At 37.0% G+C, this 17,769-nt stretch overlaps 2 protein-coding genes across 23 annotated transcripts in view; one reads left to right on the forward strand and one right to left on the reverse strand.

Moving 5' to 3' along the window:
• BCAS4 (breast carcinoma amplified sequence 4) overlaps positions 1-16,314 on the forward strand; it is a 56,856-nt gene extending 40,542 nt beyond the window's left edge. The window contains exons 5-7 of one of the 2 annotated variants that reach the window (XM_075019463.1): positions 2,764-2,841; positions 13,205-13,267; positions 16,056-16,314. In XM_075019463.1, the coding sequence (XP_074875564.1) occupies positions 2,764-2,841; positions 13,205-13,267; positions 16,056-16,091 (177 nt within the window). In that variant the 3' untranslated portion in view covers positions 16,092-16,314. Of the gene's footprint in view, positions 1-2,763; positions 5,174-13,204; positions 13,268-16,055 lie in introns of those variants that run through there. The other variant, XM_075019473.1, reaches the window with a different exon arrangement.
• Positions 7,366-17,769, reverse strand: part of ADNP (activity dependent neuroprotector homeobox) — a 35,400-nt gene continuing 24,996 nt past the window's right edge. For all 21 annotated transcript variants that reach the window (XM_075019452.1, XM_075019408.1, XM_075019444.1 and 18 more), the window contains 3 exons: positions 15,077-15,189; positions 13,512-13,604; positions 7,366-11,573 (listed from right to left, as the gene is read on the reverse strand). In XM_075019452.1, coding sequence (XP_074875553.1) covers positions 8,433-11,573; positions 13,512-13,604; positions 15,077-15,189 — 3,347 coding nt within the window. In that variant the 3' untranslated portion in view covers positions 7,366-8,432. The remainder of the gene's footprint in view (positions 11,574-13,511; positions 13,605-15,076; positions 15,190-17,769) is intronic.

Consider the following 17,769-nt stretch of genomic DNA (forward strand, 5'->3'; position numbering starts at 1 on the left):
AACATGTTATACTGCCTTCCAAATGCTAAATTCCTCTAATTCCTTTAATCTTTATTTCCTCAGTTTATTCACTCATTGTTGGATCTTTAAGTTAATGAATGGTTTCCAAGTTTGGGATAAAGAATACAGGGGTATAAGGCATCTCAACAGAGATCTGTTTTCAGCTTGTGTTTTTCAGGTACAAAGTAAGCTTGCTAAACTGTGCTCCGCTGTGTCAAGCCTGACCTAAGAGGAGAAATAAAGATTTATGTATTTGCACTGCATAGGTGCCATAGGTGCTTACAGATGCCAGTGAAATGACAGAACCTTGCCCAAGACCTTTAAAGCCTGGATTAGACATAAACACAGTTTAGTCCTATGGCCACTTAGCCTTCAGCAAGCTACTGCTGTAGTCAGTGCCACTAGTGGTTGTATGTTACGGTATGGATGCCATCCTAATGAGAGCACCCACTTTCTAAGGGCCATAACCTGGCCTTTATTAGATTGTGACACACATGAATCAAGTGATCTAGAGGTGAAAAGCTATTTGCTACTACTTAAACCTTTCTCTTTGGATGACTTCAATAGGCTTTGGAATTTCAAGACATTTTCTCCCTCTTCCCCCGCCCCCCGCCTCCATAGCAGGCAACCATATCACTTTTCCTTTAAGTTTCACAGCAACCTGACCACAAAGGAATTATTTCATCTTCAGTCTGTGTGATGTGCACAGTGCACAGATTCCTCATGCCCTTGTCTTTTAACTCTGTGTGGCATCTGTACCATTGTGAAAGAAAGCTTTTCTCAGACCCCTTCCTCGTAAAATACTGTCAAGTCATATAGATTGGTATCTTGGCCTCTCATTTAGTATTGATTCAGCAGCTGTATTTTAAGGTAATGAAGACTTAAGTAGTTCCTTTAACTGAAGCTAATAACAGGAGTGTTCCTTGATGAAAGTTTCGTGTGGGTAGATGTAAAACAGGAGTCGTCACTTTTGTAAGTCTTTATGGCAGGGTTACAGGAAGTCACCCAAAAGAATCACCTGTGTCAAGAGGGTATATAGAAAACATAGAGTATCTGCAGGTCAGAAGGGACCAAGTGTATCTATGAATCATCATACCTGTAGTACTATATAAGTAATAAGGTATTATTCATCAAAGCATCAGATTACTATTGCAGGGATCTCAAAAAAAAAAAGAAAAAAAACGTAAATTCTCATTGCAATCATGGCATCATCAAGGATTTCTGGATAGTAAGTCCTAAGAATAAGCAGTTTTAAAATAACCAGTTACAAATCAGAGTGAGACAGTGGTTTCTTGAGCTATGGGAAATCCTGAGTCTACTTTTAAAGTTAGTTTGAGAGGCTCATGTCCTTAGTTAAGTTTGATTGCTCTGATCAGGGCTTTCTGTAAAGACTGTCACCCAGCTTAAGTTTAATTACTGTAATTCATAACATTTCCGGCCTTGTTTTCTCCAGGTAGGACCACTGGCAATATTGCCCTCAAAATGAAGGACAGATTACTTTACTTTGAAAATTGGAGTGACTTTTCACTTTTCTTTCTCTCTATTTATATTTTAGGGAAAACACAGAAAAAGTTAGTATTCCATTGTGAATTGTTACAGCTGGCTATTTTCACAGCTTCTTTGGTTTTCTCCTTTCTATTTTGCAGAGGTGAACCTTATTACTAGTAGTTCTTCCATGATCAATTCAGATTCTTCATCTTGTCTTAGTTGGTGGTTGTGACTGATTTTCAGTCTTAGATGAAAAAACTTACATTTTACATTAAAAGTTCTAGTGTTCTGCCCATTAAAAGGAGCCTATCTCCTTTTGTTTGGGTCTGCATATAAAAACTTCAAAACCACATTCATCTGTTGATGATTATCACTGGAATTATTTTTCTCCCCCATAGCAAAGTTTGTATATCCTAATAGCTAGCCAGTGCCCTTCTCTGAGAACATGGTACTGAGCTCTGAAATGTACAAATCAAGAGTTTGTCAGCAGAACCCTCATTCATCGTGCCTGTTCTGACAACGTCAACATGGCAGTGCAGCTTCAGTAGCCGGTACCCTAGGTCATAGTATAAATGAATATTTACTTCTTAAATTGTGCCTAGATGTATATGGAGAGCCAGTATCTATTCCAAAGAATAAGAAGTGGATACTCTCAATAAATGTTTGTAACCAGATGCAGAGCTTGAAACACATGAATGACAATTAAATACAAGTAAATGTGAGGATTACATCTAAATAGCAAACTATTCTCTGGAAATATGTTACGTTTAGAGCCTGAAGACCATTAGCTTTATGGGAAAGATAGGCTTTTCATTTTCCATTGAGACTGTGATTTTAGCTAGAGGTTTGAATTGTTGCATTACAGAAAAATTATTTTATCTCCTCAATTCAGGATTAATCAATTATTTGAATTCTTAAAAGCCCCAGAAGCAAAACCAAATCCCTTTCTATATTTTTTCTGTAGTCAGTATTTTCCAGTGTTACTAATTCATTTGCATTTTTCTGTGCTTTAAAACTAATTTCCCCTGAGTCCTACTCTATTTTTATCTGTTCAATATTAATCCAGCTAAGATGATTGCAAAGTCTGTGGAATCAGGTGTGAAAGTAAACAACTTCACATTTTCAGCATTGTTTACAAAGCCAGTTATCTTGTATTGGAAAGTAATTTCTGAGATGCTGATTCTCCCCCCAATCTCTTTTACATGGTCAACTCTTTAAAGTATTATTTCCTGTTCTGTAACAATAAGATTAATTTCTGTCCTGTTCTTGTTTCAGAGACATCCTCTATCAGCAGCATGCCCCTATGACCTGCCAAAACTCTACCGAACTGAAGACTTTTTTCCTATGAACTATGTAGGTACCAAGTATCAAAATGATTAATTTTTGACTACCAAAAGGTTTTAGGAAAGGCTGGCCAGGTGTATTCTTACGGTTCACACTTTATGACATTAGAGAGAAGCAACTGTTACATTTCAGATCTTTGGCTAGCATCTCTAAGGGAAGCTAAAAATTTCTGGTCATATTGTAGATCACATTTATGCTAAGATTTGATCACAGTAGTTTGTCCTTATTGATAAGCTTCCTAAATCAATGAAGAAAATGTATAAAAACTCACTTTGTTTACCTTCACATTTTTATACTTTAAATGATCAGAAGGTTGAAGAGTGCTGCAGTATAGCATGTTAAAACTGTCAAGTAATGTGCTAATACTGCCAGCTTCACAAATGTACAAATGTTCAGATTTTACAAGAGAACGTGAAGTCAATGTCAAAATCTTAAATTCAATAAACTGCACATGGCTGAAGCTTCCAGTACTCTATTTCAAACTAGGAATAGGGGTTTACAAGCTGTTGTGTAATATAACTTGAATGGTACAAATAAACTTTCTGCAAAGCTGTTACGGACCTTTGGATGTGCCATTTTGTAATGCAGATGTTATTTAGCCAGCACCAGGAGTAGCATAGTTCATCTGTGCTCCTGTACCTTTTTTTTTTTTTTTTTTTTTTTACTTCAAAATAGGTCTAGGGAAACAAAAACCACTCAATTCTCTGAATAAGGAACATCTGGAAGAGAAGGTTATATACTTTTCAGATGATTGGCTTTGCATAGAGTACAATATGGAGAAATAGAAATAAATGCTCTTGTTTTAAAAATACCTGTGAAAAAACTCAAGATGGAGGACCCAATGCAAATTCTGTAAAGGGAAAAAAAAAAAAAAAAGCTTATGGTGAAAGTAAAGCTCCATGGCTTTGAGTAACCATGGAGACCAATGCTTTTCTGATGCAGAAATAAATGAACTCAACCTTTTCATATTTATTAGTGGGACTGATGATGAAAGATAAAGTTGAATTAAAATGTAAAGCCATAGAAGACAGACCTAGTCAATGTCTCTGCCCCTGCAATGCAGGTTATTGTAATGGATTATTACAAGTAAGCTGGTATTACAGAGAAGCAAATTAGTTATGAAAGTAACAAAATACTCTTAGTTATACTAACCTGTTTCTCCAAATATCAGCTTCTTTATTAACAGAAATGAACAGACAGTATACGCAACATATTCCTGAAATCTTTTGGTTCTGATAAAAATTGAAATAAACTTGTTTTAATACCATAGCAGTGTATGATATATATGTACTACTGTAAACTGTTCACTGTAACTGTATTAGTGGATATTTGAAACCTACTAATTTCTTGGTAAGAATGATAGAATTTTCCTATAAAAATACTGGGTGAATATTCAGGTTTCTGTCCTGAAAATACATGTCAAAGGGTCAAATATTAATTGGCAGGTTCTTGCTACAGAAATGTTACTGCTGAACAGAGGATGGCAGCATTAAATGTCACTTGAACTTTCCGTAAGATTAAGAGCTTGTGAAAGAAAACTTCAATGCAGATATTTCTGCAACATCATGGAAAAGGTTGATTTAGTAGCAATCCCAGTTACTAAAAGGGTTAAGTCAGTACCCAAAGGAAAATGCTGAGATCAAGTGTGCCTTCAGTGTATGATGCACTGGCAGTTTAGTAAAAGCTGTCTGTCTGTCCCCGTTTAGTTTGAAGGAAAGCTTATTGGCTGTAACTATGCTTCAAGGACTGAGGGGGAGGGGTTGGAAGGAGAGGAGCGTACTGAAAGAAGGAGAAATGTACTTGTTGAACCACTGCATTTCAACTGCAAGTCAGTGCAATGAACAATGCTTCAGAATAACAGTTATTACAAGCCCTTATGAACACCCATGGAAATAAAGCATCTTATAAAATGCAACTACCCTTAACAGTCTCAGACTGTCCTTGCCACTCTCGGGTATTCCTTGAAAGTCAAACTACAGGCCACACCAGCTCTGAGAGTTTTTGTTGTACAAAGCTGTCTCCTGTCTAGAAACATTGTCTATGCTAATAACCCCCTACTTCATTCTCAACTGTTACCAACCTTTAGATTTCAGATAGCGTATTTAAGATAGAAAAGATATTTTGCTTTGCTTCAATTCGGGTCAACTGGCTGAAACAAATTCTCTAGCAAAGAGTTTTAAGTAAGTTTAATGGTCCTGCTCGGTTGTGCTGGACAGACTAGTGTGTTTTCAAGGTCTCCCCCTGAATACAGCAGAATTTAAATGCCAGCTTGAGCTGCCTACTCTGCAAGCACAGCTAGCAAGTCTCTAGAGTTCTGCTATAGAACTTTAATAATGTATGTGAAAATTGGGCAACTTCCATCTCATAAAATTGTAACAGTGCAATATGTTAAGATTACACAAGCTGGGTTTAAAGTTCCTCCAGTCTTATTGGGTCATTTACCTCTTCTGCTTTTTGACTTCCTTAAAAATGTGTGGTTAGCCTCAAATCTAGAAAGGAATTCTTGCCTAGGCTATAATCCAGATTTGAAGAGTAACTTACTTGTTTGAAATAACAGAAAGTTTATGCCACTTGAAACAACCACCCCCAATCCTTCTTGATATTTCTGGTAAACCAGACTATTTTTGTGCAAGACCTTTGAATTTAATGACTACATGAAATGATATTATTTCCTATCACGGAATTTTCTGGCAAATGAAGCACTTCTAAACAGTTCATATTTTATAGTCTTGCTATTCACTGACTACAAACAGGAGCTCAGAATTTGGAAATTTGACTTTAACTATGGAGTTCACTAATACTAAATTAACCTTGCCAGATATTGAGTCAAATATAATGCAGATTTGTAAGATACTACCCAGTTTTTTATTTCATTGCTTAACAGAGGTTGTTGTACTTATTAAACTGTTGGGTTTTAAGTTTTTAAAAAAATGCATTTTTAAAATACTTTAAAGCCTTGGTGAAACGACACAAACAAATTCTGAAATGCCTTAAGTTTTCAGACAGTAGCCTCCTGGGAAATAGAGCAGCCTACAAAGGGCGAAAGGAGCATAACCAACTTTTCTTAGCAAGGAATAACCTTTTCTAGGACTTGAGTGCCTGTTTTTTGCAGGAAAAAGATTACCAACCCATTGACATCTCTAAGCAGTAGTTAACAAACTCTCAGCTGATTTGCTGAAAAGTTATTATTTTCTATGAAAATAGTTTGGAAAGCCTGCTAACAAATTGAGTTGAGGCTCAAGCTTTCTTTGAAGGCAGAGAAACACAAAGAGCTCTTTTGCTGATGTAAATGTCAAAAGTATTTTTCGTCTATTGACTGTTCTTAAAATGTATCATCTACCACTTGAGTGCATAATTGGGAGCCAGTCCAACTTCCACTTCGCTGAGTTAAAAAAGCAGAATGTAAGTACGTATCCCTTCTGTGAGGGGGGGGAAGGAACAAGACAAACCTAAACCATCTTCACCTAGAGGTAACTGTTTTCAGTCATGACTTCACACACATAATTAGTTCAACAAAACCCAGAAATGCTCATTCCAAAGAGCGTCAGCAGCACGAGTTAGTTGCAGAACATAAGAGCATACACATATTCTCATCTTTGGTGTATATAGTGGCTTGTTCATTATACTAGTGGAAAGTACAGTTTATACCTACCCAAGACTGCTAGAGAGGTATCGAAATGTTTTCTCAAGTTCTCTGTGAAATGCTTTTGCTGTTTAAAATGTTGAAGAACACAGAACAATTTCCTCCTTTACATTAATGAAAATTTCACAGGTCAATTTAGTTCTTGTAAATATCAGAGTACCTACTTTCTGATACTGTATTAGACATATGCCTAAATCAAACTCATCATGCTAATTAAGAACAGTTTTGTTCTCATTACAGTTAGATTCCCTTCAGTAAATTACCTCACTGAGGTTTTGGTTATGCAGCTGTCTGTCTGCACACTTGCCAAAATGCAGGACAGGTTTGACAAAACCAATCACAAATTTTAGCAAACTTTTTTTTTTTTAGTATTCAAATTACTTTTTCTTCAAAGCCAAAATAAGTCTGTAGCTTGCAAGGCATGCTCCTTCATCTTTGAATTCTTACCATTTAAACAGCTTTGCTGTCATTTACCCTCAGTATGTAGTGCTTCAGAGAGGGACATAGTTCTAGATAACTTTTTAATATGTGAAAGTGATCTTCATTCATGTAAGTACAAAGGGATGAAAAACACAAGTAATTCATAGACCTTGTTTCTCCAGGGTGCAGAACAAGCAAATCACTACAATCCTATTTATAAATTAGTGTTCTAGAATGCTAAATAGTAAAGACAAATTCAGCCAAAATTAGTTTTGTAAGATTTTCAATATCCTTGAAGAGATCAGTCTATTCAGTAAGAAAGTACTATACAGACATGCCCCAGCAGAGCTATGGAGCACTTTGAAGAAGGAAGGAAAGAAAAGAAAGAAAAAAAAAAGAATATAGCAACATGGGATTTACCAAACAGGAATGTAGGACTTGCATGTAATAAAGCAAATATTTACATTAAGCACAATACAGCAATTTATTTAGATGCTTAAATGAAGAATACAAAGGGAAATAAAGATCACAAAATTATACATACTACAACAGTGTGTCATATATTAGATGGTATAAATGAATACAACACCTTGTTGGTGTTAACTAAAGATAAAACTAAATATCCAAAACACAGCACTTCTGTTTCAGTGTGCTGCTTCAACACAATACACTTTTATACAGATCTAAAAGGTGTCAAAATTAGTAGCTGCAAACTTGTTTCTTGCATGTGATTTTTCTTTTTTAGCTTAAAAGATTTCAGAAAATGGCTCTGAAATACGTTTGTCATCAGTTGTAATGTCAAGGATATTCAGAACAAGAAAATTCTATAATACAATAGAGTCCAGATATATCTTTTTATGTTGCTGGCCTCTGTTTCGAGATTGTACAAGGTTATGTGCAAAAACTAAGTTTGTCAAAATTCATACTATAGCAGTTTCAAGCTTTTGCTAGGTAAACTAGATACAGCATTTATTACACAGCAGGGCAACACTAAAAAAGAGAAACAAATCTATGATGGGTACACAAGAACAATTTCATAAGCTTCACTTGAATAGGTCTAAAAGACTGTACAAATATACATTTCAACTATTCAGAATGATACATGAAAAAAATCAATTTCCCCATAGTCTACTATACACATTGAACTGGTAGCTTGTATGGTTGGCCCTACACTACCATGTGAAAAAGGGTAATGTTTAAAAAGACATACAACTGAACATGTACAAGAGTGAAATAGATGTTGAAAATGCAGATAAAATAAACCTCTGCTTTTCTCTGTGTGCATTCTGGAGCCACCAGCTCATCCGTTTTCACATTAAGTTACTGTGCTCATCCCAGCAGGTATTCTCAAGCAAGATTAGCCAACAGCATCCTTAAATAACCACTGGAATAATAGTGGCCGCAACCACCACATGCCATGACCTAGCACTCGAAAGGCAGTACCAGTCAGAATTTAAGCTTAGCAGTCATACTGAAATGAAAGTGTTTGGACAGTTGTAGACTGGATCATATTACTGACACTTCTGAATTGAGCAGCTCATGCTTGCTGGCTACTCAGCTCCACACCAGTTAAGCTGCTATGCATTGGTTCTGCTACTCCATCAGTCACACTGTCAAACTGATCTCCATCCTCACTGTCAATTGTGCTATTCTGCCATTCCATCTGCTGATTTGACAAGCTCTCCTCAATCTCTGATGCATTTTTCCATTGTGACTGGTCCTTAGACCAAAACTCTTCTACTTTTCCATAGGAACGATTTTTCCACTTTGACTGTTCTTCATCACTTTCGGATCCACCCTCTTTTGTCTCAACAGTCGGTTTACTGCTACCAGCATCTTCACTTTGGGAGGATTCATCTGTCCACACTTCTGGTTTTACTTCCGATGTATTATCTTCAAAATCAGAAACCTGCTGAGAACCAGGCCCGCTTTCAGACTGTGAAGCTCCATCTTTCCATTCAACAGTGTCATCTTGATCATCCTGATCACCTTCGCTATCTGAAACATCACCTACCAGCTTTGCTGGCTCTTCAGCAGAAATAATCTCTTCATATTTAGAGCTTTCCTCTTGTTTTTGATCAGACTTCTCTGGAGACTGTAATGTATTTTCTTCAATGATTTCCTTGGATATGCTGTCCTCTGGGTTCTCCACTATGCTATCAGAAGAGGCTTTCTCACCGATGTCAGAAATGCGCTGACCAAACGGACTACCGCTTTCATTGTATTCCTCTTCTATATTTTCATAGCTGTCTGAGGAACTTTCGTTGTCTTTTTCTAAGTTTATTTTTTTATCAACAGTCTTACTAACATTGACTCTGGAATTCTTTTCATCGTGGTTTTCAAATAGCCATTCAGCATCAAAATCCATTTCATGTTTGACTTTGTTTAACTCTTTCATATTGAAACCAAGCAGCACACCAGGCTTGTATTTTTCACAATCTCTAACACATTTCTTCCTTTTGTTACTAAAATGAGACGCAATATCAGATTTCCATAGCCACAAACTGGCAGCCAGCTTTTCAATCTCTCTCCTAGTGGGATATGGTTGCTTATTAAAATATTTTGTAAGAAATGTTTTCCTGGCTTCATACGAATCATCTTCATGACCCTTGGGGTCCAACGCTAGAACTACAGGTTCTTCAGGCTTCTCCTCAAAGGCAGAGGGGGAGTCATCATCATCCATTTTCCTTTTCTTCATTAGTGAGAATTCCATGTGTTCGTAAGTACGTTTTACAGGTGCTACAGCTGGAGACTGACTTAGCCGAGATGACGAAGTACCTTTGTCCTGGCCATTCTGAGTCTTCCCAACACCTCTGCAGTGAACAAGGTGCAGCGTTATAGTTGAGGCAGTCATGTTACTAGTATATACACCAAGGCAATGAATGCATTTGTAGGTTAGCTTTTTCTCAACTGGATGAACTGTCTGAATTACTTGATGCCTCTCCCGTAGATGGTGTGCAAGTGCATCAGATATGGGTCCTTTTAGGATTGAAAAGCACAAAGGACAGAGAGTTTTCCCCACATCTTTTTTGTAGGGAACTGCTGCTTGTGGAGAACTTTTTACAGGTACATCAGACTTCTCCTGGATTTTCGGCTGTGGTTTTGGAGGAACTGGGGGAGTATTCTGGGCATGGTAAGCTACAGATTCAGCAGGAGCATCTCTCAGGTTGTAGGTGGTGACAAGAAGATGTATATTCGTGTGACTACCCTGCTGCAATGTCAAATCAAAGGTTAGAGTAGAATCAGTTTTAGGTCCCATTTCTTCATCAACATGAACCATTCGCATATGAGCGGCCATCTTTTCAACATCATTGAAGGTTGAACGGCAATACGGACAAGACAGACCATGTATTAACATATGATTAAGCAATGTATCAGTGGGTAAATAGCGATTACAGTATAGACATTTGCTAGTGAAATTGTGTATTTTCATTATATAGTTAGCTACTGCAGGCACCTTTTCAGCCTTGTGCTCCTTTTCAAAGTGGACACTATACACATTTTCAGGAAACAGCTCATTACAGATTGTACAGATTTTCCACTTCTGTGTGGATGATGTATTGACAGCGGAAGGACCTGTAGCAGCTACAGGAGATTTCGAGCCAGACTGACCTAATACTCTTGAAGCTGCCTGTGACTGAGATAATGACGTCTGTTTCAACTGAGCCGATGAAAGAGAAGATGAATTGGCAGACTGAAGAGAGTATCTTGCTGAGGCCTGTGATCTCTGTTCCCCTCCAAGAGTGTAAGGCCTTCCATTTCCACTCGCTGAAAACTGTTTCATTGTTTGTGATTGCTGTGGAATAGAAACTGGTGCGTTACCACTTAAGTTTAGCCTTCCCCCTGGCTGACCAACATAACTTGGTGGCACTGATTTGACTCCGTAATTGTTTTGTTGTAGGTGAACATTTGACATCATATTCACTCCTGCGGAATTTAATGTAGGCTTTGGTATAGTGAGTCTGTTCATCATCTGTTGTGATGAAAGAGATCGAACACTTCCAGGGGAAAGGGGACCCATCCTCTGAGGGAGTCCCATAGGCTTTTTATCCTGTGGTTTTGGAGCTATTAGCATCAAAGGTTTAGATCTCGGAACGACTACATTAGTGTGACCTATCATTGCTGTTACCTGATATCCTATACGTTCGTGGTCTTCGATAACATGCTGTACTAAAGCTTCGTATGATTTCGGCATAAAAAGGCATCGTTTGCAGTGAATACTACCCTCCTCTCGGGTGCTGGAACTTAACGGAACTGCACCATTGAGTGACTTTTCACCTCCCTTCGCTACATAAGGAGCAGCAACATGCTGAAAATGTTCCCTGTAAATGTGCTTTCTAACTATTTCATACAGAGGATCTCGGTAAGTGCACTTCTTACAGTAATAAACAGCTTGTTCTACACTGTCAGCCTGCTTAGGTTTAAGGCTATCATGTTTGTTTTTATCTTTAAAAGTGCTGATGCCTCCACTCGGTGTATTGGCATTTGGAGCATGGAATATTTTAATGTGCGTTTCCAAAGTCTTTTTGTCCGCATTGAAAGTACAGTAAGGACAATTAAGGAGAATCCTATTTTCAAAGTCTTCGCTATGAACATTCCGGAAGTGGCTTTTGTACGCTGAAAAGAACTTCGAGGAAAATGGACATGCACTGCAGCAAAAGGGCTTTGTCCGATAGTCCTTAAAACAAAGAACAAAGCAGAAACTAAATATTGAAAAGCAGTTTTTAGAAAAATAACATCCATGATCCTCTCTAAACAATGTTTCTAAATAATAGTCTCAAGACCCACTGCAACAGTCTCAAACCCTTAGATTAATTTCTTCTCTCCAATTTTTGGCCTGCAGACCAGGCCCTAAAAAGTTTATCATCTGAACATACACATGATGTGGCAAGTGCCAATTTAGAGGTCCCTCAAGAGTTTAACCTTAAACTCAGCATGCAAGGATAAATCATAAGCATCTTTCTCCACCAGTCAAAAAAAGAAACCACCAAACCAGCCTCGTTTCCTGCAGCTGAGCTGCATGAAAGAATTCACCATAAGCTCATTTCCAGGGGGAAAAGGCAAGCATGATTGAGTAGAATGAGACAGTATCCAGAAGACATGGGTTACTTCCCATCAAAATCTGCCAACCAGGTATCCATTACAAACTTTTATAAAAAAAAACCTCCTCAAAACTTATTTTTGGTGAACAAATGGATTTAAGCTCACAAAGTCATATACTAAGGCCACACAAGCCCTTAAAATCACCAAGCCTTTTTCTTCTATCAAAGCACAAACCTGATTTTTAAAGCAATCTTGGATCGGGGCGGGGGGGGGGGGGAGGGGGTATTTGAAAATTCCACACTTGCAGTTTCCCTGCACTCTTTATCTTTGTTACATTTAACATGTTGCCAATGCAGTTCTTGTCAACTGTTGTAACAGAAACTAAAGTTACATTCGCCTTAGAGGTAGCCACAAGCAATCTGGCATTTCAGATAAGACATGAAATTCATATAGTTACAAACATTCATCATGAGTGTCAAAACAAGTCTTGTGCATCAAGCTACATATAGATCATCTGAAGTAGCTGGAGAGTTGTACTCTCCCTCTGCATAAATAAGTAGGAATATATACTTCTGTCCACCGTCTGAAGCCTCAGACATCTGGTAGGCTGGAGACAAGATACAACAAAACAAACTAAACAAAATCTGTCTCCTTTTATATTATAATTTTTATTCTGGAATTAACTAGAAAAAAGGACATCATCAGTGTATTTTATGGACCGCAGTAATGAAGGGACACTTTTAGATTAACACTACACTAGGAATCCACCATGATACAGGTTCCCATTTCCTGTAAGAGCAATACCTCATCTTTCAGATGCTAAAAGAGGGCTTATTTTGTAGAGAGATTTCTCACCTTCTCACTGTTCTGTCAGTGCTGGTATTACTCTATATTGTACCATCAGTAGATGCTACTGCAGTGGACACGACTTGCCTTAAATGTGTTTAATCAGAATCAAGTATTATTTCCTCCCTCCACTTCTAGCTCAATTCAAATTTCCTTTATTCCTGGCTCAGAAACATCTAAAAAGTAAGAATTCCAGTGCTGTATAGAACTATGTATGCCTAAACCAAATCTTGGACATAGTCAGATTCTGAGAATCTTCACATGTGGCAGACAGCTAAGAGCTACAACAATAGAGGAGAGAACAGCAGTTAGATGTGTTCATTTAAACTTTTTGTGAAATGATGAAAACAGATAATGAAACATTAAGGAAAGATAGCAATAACTTTATACAGTTTGTGATAATTTTTTTCTTTTAACCAGAAAGATGATGAAATTGCACTAAGCTTGAAAACAGATGGGCTCTTAATATGCAGTTGTCAAAGGGTGAGTAAGATTTCTTGACCAATCAGTTCTCCAGTATTTGGCTATCCATACTACTAAGATAAAGACCAGGATTATTACTTTAAAATAATAAAAAAAAAGCACACCTTTTTGTTGTCCCTTAAACCGATGACAAATGGAAGATCAACAGGTAAAACCGCACAAAAAGCTCTTGGCATATTTGTGAAACACCCTTTAGTACAAACCATCTTCGGAATCAGATGTGTCAACATAAACTATTACCAACCTGATTTTTTGTAAGCGATGGGTCCCACAATCCTACATCTTCCCATGTAGTGTTTTTCAAATAAAAGTCATTAGGTTCAAACTGCTTAAAATCCTGGAGAAGGGGAAGATGGGAAGAGAGTACAGAGAATCAAAACCAAAGACCAACTGCTCCCTTAAGCAACTCTCGTAAGCATCCATGCAGTCCTCTCAAGTGCTGCTGGCAAACAGTAGATATTATTAATTCAAGGAACTGTGGGTATTAAAGATGCACCTCTTTGGAGATGAAGAGTTGTGAATAGTCTCAAGATTGTAAAACACCTGAAGAACTATTTCCAATACTCGTCCTCCTAATTAAACCAAGACTATAATTACATACCTATCCCATTTTCAAAAGCAGTCGTGGAGAAAATATTCCCAGGCTAATGCTAAACATTTAAGATCATACAGATGCTTTACCACAGCTCTAATATTTGGGGGTTTGTTTGTTTGGGGGGGGAGTGGGGGTGTGTGTTTGATTGGTTTTAGGGTTTTTTTTACTACTTTAATTTCACACAGGAATTCAGATATAAGTTTTAGAAGTTTGACTATGTGTATGATGTCCAAGCAGCCCGATTCCCATTAAAAAAATCATCTTATGAAGTACTTTGGCACGGCATACGAGTCAGCAGCACATAAGGACTCAAAACCAGTATTTCCACTGAAATGAATACTGAAAGTAACATTGTCCCAGTTCAGAATTTTACCCTCAAAAATTATACTTGCTCCACAAATTTTCCAAGCAGGAAGGACTGGCATTTCTTTCTCTTATGCATCTCACTTAAATGCTCTTTAAAGAGACACTAACAGAAAAGCCAAAGCAAACAGGTCATAACTTGCTGAGTACTCTAAAGAGTTAAAGCGTGTGAACTGACAGTACACAAGTTAGTGTTCAGGAGAGAAAGCTGCACTTTTGAGATGATAGTTATGAAGTTTGTCCAGAAAAGTAGCACAAATACCTTTCCCTTCTAGGAACTAACACAGGTACAGAAATGATTCTTTAACTTGATGACCTACTGTTAGCACTGACAAACACTTCATGAAAACCTCAGAACCATCTTCTGTCCCCTGAGAACATCCTATACCACACCTAGTTTTTGCTTCATTCCTAAATGTTCAGTTAGCAAGTGCTATTTTTAAGAATCCAACATAAACAAAAGACAACCTACCTTCAATATATGTCAAGTCAGTCACATATAGCCTGAAGTGTATCTTGCCTCCACTAAACTTTCTATAGTGTTTACAGGTACATTTTACCTCAAGTTATTAAGTCATACTTTGTGTAGAACTTAAAAAGCAATGCAGGGGTAGCAATGCCTGAACAACAAGGCTCAAATGGAATCCCAGAATAATTCTCAGAAGCTGATGACAACAGAGGATTATGGTGTACGAACAGGATACAGGGGATTCCTTCAAAATTCACAGTACAAATTTAATGTTTCATGAAACAGTCTAAAAAAAAAAAGTTGTCACACACCAAAGACCTCCCAGTCCCACCAAGTTTGGAGCATTTTAACTCTAACTACAACACTTGGGAGGTATACTTACTTCTATATGTTCTTTACAGTATTCCAAACCAATGTCACTAAGTATTTTTTTCACAGTTTTCCGGGCCTTTCTTAAACTGCCAAGGTTGTTGACAGGAAGTTGGAACATAGTTTCTATTGAAAAAGAAAGTAAGAGAAAAGGTTTAAGTCAAATGTGTTTTATCTGATAGTGTTGCACTTGTAATTATTAGTAATTTTCTGTCTCATTTTACCCATATTACTCAGTATCAGAGCTGTACCATTAACTAAGAAACTACCACATTTTCTGTCTGATTTGTTTTTAAATGAGGCTGGCCATAAAGCTAGATGTTGACAAACTTAAGAGAGCACTTAAAAAACCAACAAACTGATGTAACAGCTATTGCAGGAGTAATCAGCTGCATCTGGAAATAACTTTTTTTTTTAAAGTGTTTGTATTTACATGAAATTTACCTCCTGTGCTGAAGTACTTAAAACCTCAATTTATCTTTTGTGCATACATATCCTAACTGATTTGAAAATTGGTAAGTTGAGCTTCAACGTTTGTGTCAGTCTTGGAACAGATTTAATAGTATCTCTTCAGTGAGAAAGATGCCTCTTGCATTCAACTGTAGGTAGGATAAGAAATTAATACTGTTTCCTCCATTTACTGTATTTATAGCTTTAAATGGCTGACAAGCTGTTTAGCATACATTTTTCTTTTATTAAGATGGGGCCTGAAAGCTTGGTTAGAGCCCTTCAGACATATAAATCACTGGAAAAAGTACAAAAGATGGCTTAACACCTCCAAGTGTAGCTGGATATTTTCAGTCTACAAGACAACCCTCTCTTCCAGTTACCCACACAGAGATAGCGTATTCCAATTAAACTGTCTTTTAGTGACTAGGGCTATCCAGCTAAAAGAAAGTCTAAAATTTTAAGATATGTGGATTCCCAGATTCAACCATTACCACTAGGATTTCTTCCAAATGCTAGTAACTAGTCTTATTTTGTGTATACAGGAGTTCTCAGGCTGCATGCTGCTATCGTTATGGTAAACGCTTGCTCAGCTACAGAACCATCATCAAGTCATCTGGACTTTAAGAAGCTACAAAATGGCAGAAACGTGAAAAGTCCCTGAAAACCTACAGTTACTTTGGAAGTGAGAGAGGGTGGACCCAGCAATAAAGAGGTATGCTTTTCTCAGAGAAGAGGGGACAAAGCTTCTTAAATAGCAAGAAAGTGTCAAAAGTTGTTATCTTGTTCCCTAGGCTTTAATGGTCCAATGCCTGTTGCATAAAGAATATCACCCCAGAAGATAAAAGCTGTGGTTTTGATCATTAATATTTCCATGAGCCAATTCAGAAATGTTGCTTTGTTTGAACAATAAAAGGTTTAATTCCTATCAACAAATTAATCCACTGTAAGGTCAAAGACTACCTACATCAACTAAAAATGGACAATTTTTTTTGTTAGATGGTTGAAAGTATTTTTTAATGCTTTCACCAGAAGCCTAGAATGCAGAGTTAACAGAATTTTGCAGCCATTAAATATTTGAGTCAGACAAAAATTGTTCCCCTTTATCATGAGATCAAGGGCAACTGCTAAGCTACAAAGAGCTTACTAAGAAATTCTCAAAGTACAAAGGATATGGGTTGTGACTACAACTGACTGTCTCTGATCAAAACCAACCCTTCTATATGCACTATCATGCATACTCCTTAAAGTATTACTCATCTGTTTACACACTAGCTTTTTTTTTCGTACCCCTACCAACTTTTACTAGATAATGCTTTAAGACAGTCACTAACAACTTAATATTCCATGATTCCCACCAACAACACTGTTTAGTTTCAAAAATAAACAAAACTGAAAAGTTATGCATGTAACAGCGCTAATACAAACCACTTCAGTTTCACAATCTACAGGTAGCACTGCTAGCACATTGCTAGGGTCTAGTCTCTTCAAATTCAATGAATTCAGAAATAGCTCCTGGGTAAGGGCAGAAAACTATCATGACGTTTAAGATTCCTATCACAACTATAAACTAGAAACTATGTGGAAACAAGCCTGAGTTTATATATAAAGATCTACAGGAAAATTTTCAGAAGCACCAAAGCAACTCTGATAATTAAGGAGTTTGGTACTTGTATCAGGCTGGCCACTGTCACAGATTACCAGAAGCAAATACAGTGTCATTTTAACACCCCTATATGAAAACTACAAAACAAAAAAAAAAAAGTTTAGACCTTGTCTACAAATCTCAGGGATTCCGAATTACTCAGTTATAGTATTTGCAATAATGAAGTTACTTAGACACATCACGCAAAGTGACTAATGGTAGTAATTTTCAAACAACATAGGCCAGAAAAAAAGTATTTCAATGTTCTGTATTCATTTCCTGCAAGTAACACTTGTTAAGAGAATTTAGTGTAATCAAAAACATCTTGATTTCTTCACATACAAAACTCTAAATGCAGTTTATTAATTTATGTGACCGTAGAGATGTTTCAGCTAACTCTAGTCTCAGTGAAAAGGATGAGAATTAAAAAAAAAAAAAAAAAATTAGAATTAAGTTCATATGAAAAGTAGCTATCTTCTATATCTTGACACCTTTCATTTTAGGGAGACTCAAACCCACTTTAAAAATATGAAGAATTAGCATTCTAGTGAAATACCTTATAGGTAGATTCACTTACAAGTCTCATAATATGAACCCTAATCAAGCTATGAAGA

This window comes from Buteo buteo, chromosome 2 (assembly GCF_964188355.1).
Source record: "Buteo buteo chromosome 2, bButBut1.hap1.1, whole genome shotgun sequence".
Lineage (NCBI taxonomy): Eukaryota > Metazoa > Chordata > Aves > Accipitriformes > Accipitridae > Buteo > Buteo buteo.